Source organism: Chinchilla lanigera, unplaced genomic scaffold (assembly GCF_000276665.1).
Source record: "Chinchilla lanigera isolate Chin_1 unplaced genomic scaffold, ChiLan1.0 scaffold00989, whole genome shotgun sequence".
Classification (NCBI taxonomy): domain Eukaryota; kingdom Metazoa; phylum Chordata; class Mammalia; order Rodentia; family Chinchillidae; genus Chinchilla; species Chinchilla lanigera.
The window spans coordinates 1-4,941 of record NW_004956390.1 but is presented as its reverse complement, the minus strand read 5'-3'; the positions used below and the strand labels follow the sequence as shown (position 1 = coordinate 4,941).

At 44.4% G+C, this 4,941-nt stretch overlaps 1 protein-coding gene across 1 annotated transcript; it reads left to right on the top strand.

The window, feature by feature from the left end:
• On the top strand, positions 1-4,937 carry LOC106147684 (tenascin-like; the record flags this gene model as incomplete). The annotated part of the gene is given in 4 exon segments (XM_013510225.1): positions 1-91; positions 1,074-1,346; positions 1,940-2,212; positions 4,665-4,937. Coding segments are annotated over 4 exon segments (910 nt in total), but the record flags the coding sequence as incomplete, so codon positions are not given.
• Positions 4,938-4,941: the final 4 nt, after the last annotated feature.

The following is a 4,941-nucleotide window of genomic DNA, read 5'->3' as shown; positions in this document are numbered from 1 at the left end:
GGTCTCAAGGCTGCCACTCCTTATAGAGTCTCCATCTATGGGGTGATCCGGGGCTATAGAACACCGGTGCTCTCTGCTGAGGCCTCCACAGGTACTTCCTACGTTTATTTTTAAAGTTTCTGTTTTTCCCCACAGGAACCTGCCCGAGGACAATCAGACACACCTAGCTTTGGTAGGGTTCACTCATCAGCTTTTTCACCGCTGGGATAAAATCCCTGACATACACACCATGAAAGAGGAGAGGTCTGTTTTGGTTCCCAGTTTCAGAGGTCTCAGTACAAGATCAGCTGGCTCCAAGGCAGGAAGGTCATGACAGAAGGGTGTGGCAGAGGAAAATTGCACACCTTATGGTGAGCAAGAAACAGAGGGCAAGGAAGAGCCAGAGAAAGAAGAAGGTGTTGGGGACAGGATACAGCCTTCCATGTCACATTCCCAGTGACTTCCTTCCTCCAATCAGGACCCAGCTTCTAATAGCACATTCAAATGTGAGCTCATTGATGAATTAATCCACGGATGAGTATAGCCCCCCCCCATGATCTAATCATCTTCCAAAGGCTCCCCATCTGAACTCATGAGTCTCTCAGGAGGAATTTTTAATCCATACCATAACAAAGGGACCTGTTCTGCCACAAGTAATAGTACCCTGGGATCTGATAACGGACAGCCAGACTATCAGGTTACACAGCTCCACAACCACCATATCATTTCCTTCCCTGGGAGCACTCTCTGGAGCTGTGCAGAGGCCATTCTGTGGGACAATCTACCTAGCCTGGAGAGGGGACATTACTCTCCAAAACAGGCTCCTTCCTGTTAAGAGATGTTTCAACACTCTATTAAAAAAGAAAAAAGGTCCCTAAATAAATCTCTTTGTCTACTGATATTTAGGACAATTCTCTCATAAGGTAAAAGAACAAGTGTTTCCCCATACATCTCCCTGTGCTCTATTTCAGCAATTAGAAAGTTGTATGACACACATTTATCGAAAGTCACATTTTGAAGTGATATCAAGCTTTGTGTTCAAGATTTCCTGGGTCTCGATATGCGATGTAAACTAGTTTTTTGTCCTTCTCCAGGGGAATCTCCCAACTTGGGAGAGATCACGGTGGCCGAGGTGGGCTGGGATGCCCTCAAACTCAACTGGACTGCTCCAGAAGGGGCCTATGAGCACTTTCTTATTCAGGTGCAGGAGGCTGACACAGTAACAGCGGTCCAGAACCTCACAGTCCCAGGAGGACTGAGGTCCGTGGACCTGCCAGGGCTCAAAGCCGCCACTCACTATAAAGTCACCATCCGTGGGCTCACTCAGGATTTCAATACAGCTCCTCTCTCTGTTGAAGTCTGGACAGGTATTCTAGATTATTTCACTCATCTGCTCTGTCTCTCTTGTCTCTCTTCAGGAGGAATCAAAGCTCCAAATTGGGTTTAGCACCCTACCGTGTTGGGGGAAATACCAGTGATTCATCCTTGCTTCTTCCCAAATGTCACATCCCTTATTTGGCCAAGCTCTAGTCATGGCCCAGTAGACAGTTCCATGGAAAATTCCAACTTCTCTTCCTTTGAAAAGCGAGAGGTGACTTTTCTTACAAAGAAAGTTCTAGTCATAATATCTAAGAAGCTGGAAAGCATAACTTGTTACTAAAAAAAATAGCTCTGAGCTCATTTTAGGAACGCTAAAGGACTCCCCAAGGCCCTATTTGTATGTCAAGAATGGAAGCTGTGAACAATTACTAAAACCATCTTTCATTCCCAAAGGCTGAATAGAAAAGTCCTGGCTTCAGTGCCAACAATGAGTGTGTGTTCAACACGGCTGTAAATCTTGCATCTGGAATCGACACTAACCAGACAACTCGGCCCAGCCTTAGCCAAAATGCCATCTCACCTGAATCCCAACGTGCAATTGCCTTTTTTAGTAACTCAGTGACTCTGTGTCCTTATGCAGAGGAGGTTCCAAGTTTGGGAAACCTCACAGTGACCGAAGTTAGCTGGGATGCCCTCAAGTTGGACTGGACTACACCAGATGGGACCTATGACCAGTTTGTCATTGAGGTCCAAGAGGCCCACCAGCTGGAAGGGGCTCACAATCTCACCGTTCCTGGCAGCCTGCGCTCTGTGGAAATCCCAGGCCTCATGGCTGGCACTGCTTATAGGATCACCTTACGCGGCGAGGTCAGGGGCCGCAGCACTCGACCCCTTGCTGCTGAGGTTTCCACAGGTATCCGACCCTTCTTCTAGCCCAGAGATGTGATAGAATCCAGGCTGTCCCTGGATTAGAAATTTCCCATGTGGCAGAGTGTCCAACCTTAATGTGATTGACTCAGGAAGGCCTTGGCTAGAATTCCACTTTACTGGCTGAATATTCTTGGGTATATCGCTTTACATCTCTGGGGCTTCTTTTGGCATTTTCAAATCAAGATAATATCCTCACTTCAGAATACTGTCAAAGGCAATAAATGAATTTATGAATAAAAGTACTTAACAGAGTACCCTACGCACCCTGTAGTATTGAATAGCAAATAGTAAAATGTATCATATAACAACAGTCACAACAGAAAACAACACATGCAGTAGGGCCATAGCACAAGGATACAATCAGAACTTCCTAGAGGAAGCTTATCACTCCTGATCTCAGAGTCACTAACTCACACCCAACTCCTAATCTGGTCTCTACAGAATAACCTTTGGGAACGATGTAATAATCTTTTGCTGAAATTTTCACATCTATCTCTTAACAGTTTCTCAAGGCAAGAACATTTCCAAGAAAAGACAGCACATTTGAGTTCAGTGTTTTCCACTCAACATGGATAGAAAAAAAGTAACAATTTATCTCAATTTGTCCCCTGAAAATATGCTGCTTAATCTATCATAGAAAACCGTATGCTCTAGAAATAGCTTTAAAGAGGCCTATGGTCATATGAGCATACATGAGCCCACCAGATTACCATTGCCCTGTGTTTCTCGACCAGCTTCAGAGCAAACAAGAGTAAAATGGACCTTTGAGACACGTGTGATCCCAGTACAGGACACTACTGAGCCACATTTGTAGTTCTACAAAATTTTGTTTTTAAGCCACAGACTTCTTTAGCAAATGAAATCTTCCCAGGAACACTTCTGCATGACAGATAAAAGCTATTCTCAGTGAGCTAGAAAAGACGAGGGGGCAAACCTACATCTGTCCCCAAAACAATCCTTCCAGAAGATGCAGGTATGTGTGGGACACAGTTTGAAAACAGCCCCCTAAAAAGCAGAACTTTCTCAGACTCATAATGCACGAATCCTGGGACACCTGAGAACATGATGCCCTTATCTATATTTCTTTCTTTCTTTCTTTCTTTCTTTCTTTCTTTCTTTCTTTCTTTCTTTCTTTCTTTCCTTCCTTCCTTCCTTCCTTCCTTCCTTCTTTCCTTCTTTCCTTCTTTCCTTCTTTCCTTCTTCTTTCTTTCTATCTTCATTTCTTTCTTTCTCCCTTCATTTCTCTCTCTTTCTCTCTTTCTCTCTTTTTTTCTTTCTTTCTCTTTCTATTGATGACACCCCTGCAGACATTTTCCTCTTTAACTTCAAATCTGTGGCCACTTATGCCTTAAGACAGGTTGAGGGATTGCACATAACCTTGAGCAGCATCTCACAAAACAGTGGAGCTTTCCATGCTCTCATTTCAAAATTAATAAGCAGTAAAAACTACACTAAATTTCCTTCCCACATTGTAAAAAAAAAAAAAAAAAAAAAAAAAAAAAAATTAATGGTGAACCGTGCTCTGCACCATTTACTGAGAAAGATGTAATCACTGTTAGTTAAAGGCAGCACATTCATTTCACATGGACGACATTGCTTGTGACACAGCTTTTCCTCACTCAAAGTGCTAGCAGAAGCAGGTGGGAGGGGAGAACCACCCCAAGAATCTAGGGCATGACCTCTGACCCCTGAAAGCCAAAAAAGTCTAGAGATAAAACATGCTTGTTCAAACCTGAGACAGCATACGCTTTGTAGACCCAAGCAGACAGCATGTGCCCAGCAATGCATGATTTCTAATCTCAAGCAATGAAATGAAGCAGGCGAGTCTCTCCCACATGACCAAAGAAGCTCCAAGGGGAGACGACTAGCAGTGATGCTTTCTATATCATCTGGCATGATACGAAGAGGTGATAAATGTTGTCATTTAATCATCACACAATCCAATCAGGTGGTCCTGTCAGCGCCATTTAAATATAGAGAGAATGAGGCTCAGAGAGAAGCAGGTTACATATCCAAGATGACACAGCCAGTGAATGTTACTATTGGAATTTTAACCAAGATCTGTCTACCTCAGAAGTCTGTACTTCTCACTATGCCCACTCCCCTGGTCCTGACTCCCAACCTGCCCCCTTTTCCTGTGCCCTTTAGCTGTTGCATGATCAAGTACTTCCAGGTAGATTGTACAATGGTGTTCTCTGCCACCTCAAGGATGAACAATACAGATGTTCTCCATATTTGACCATTTTCAACTTCTGAAGAAAGCTATAAAATACTAAGCTCAGCCTACATGTGCCCAATGACTAGGAATTACCAAACAGCAAATTCTTTCTTTCTCTCTCTCCCCTCTTTCTGTTTTTCCTAAATATGGGCCACGGGACTTTATTTCTTCATGTTTGATTTGCAGCACTGACAAATACCTCTCTGTCCTTCTTCAGAGGAACTCCCTCAGCTGGGAGACTTAGCCGTGTCTGAGGTTGGCTGGGATGGCCTCAGACTCAACTGGACTGCAGCTGATCAGGCCTATGAGCACTTTGTCATTCAGGTGCAGGAAGCCAACAAGGTGGAAGCTGCTCAGAACCTCACGGTGCCCGGCAGCCTGAGGGCTGTGGACATTCCAGGTCTCAAGGCTGCCACTCCTTATAGAGTCTCCATCTATGGGGTGATCCGGGGCTATAGAACACCGGTGCTCTCTGCTGAGGCCTCCACAGGTAC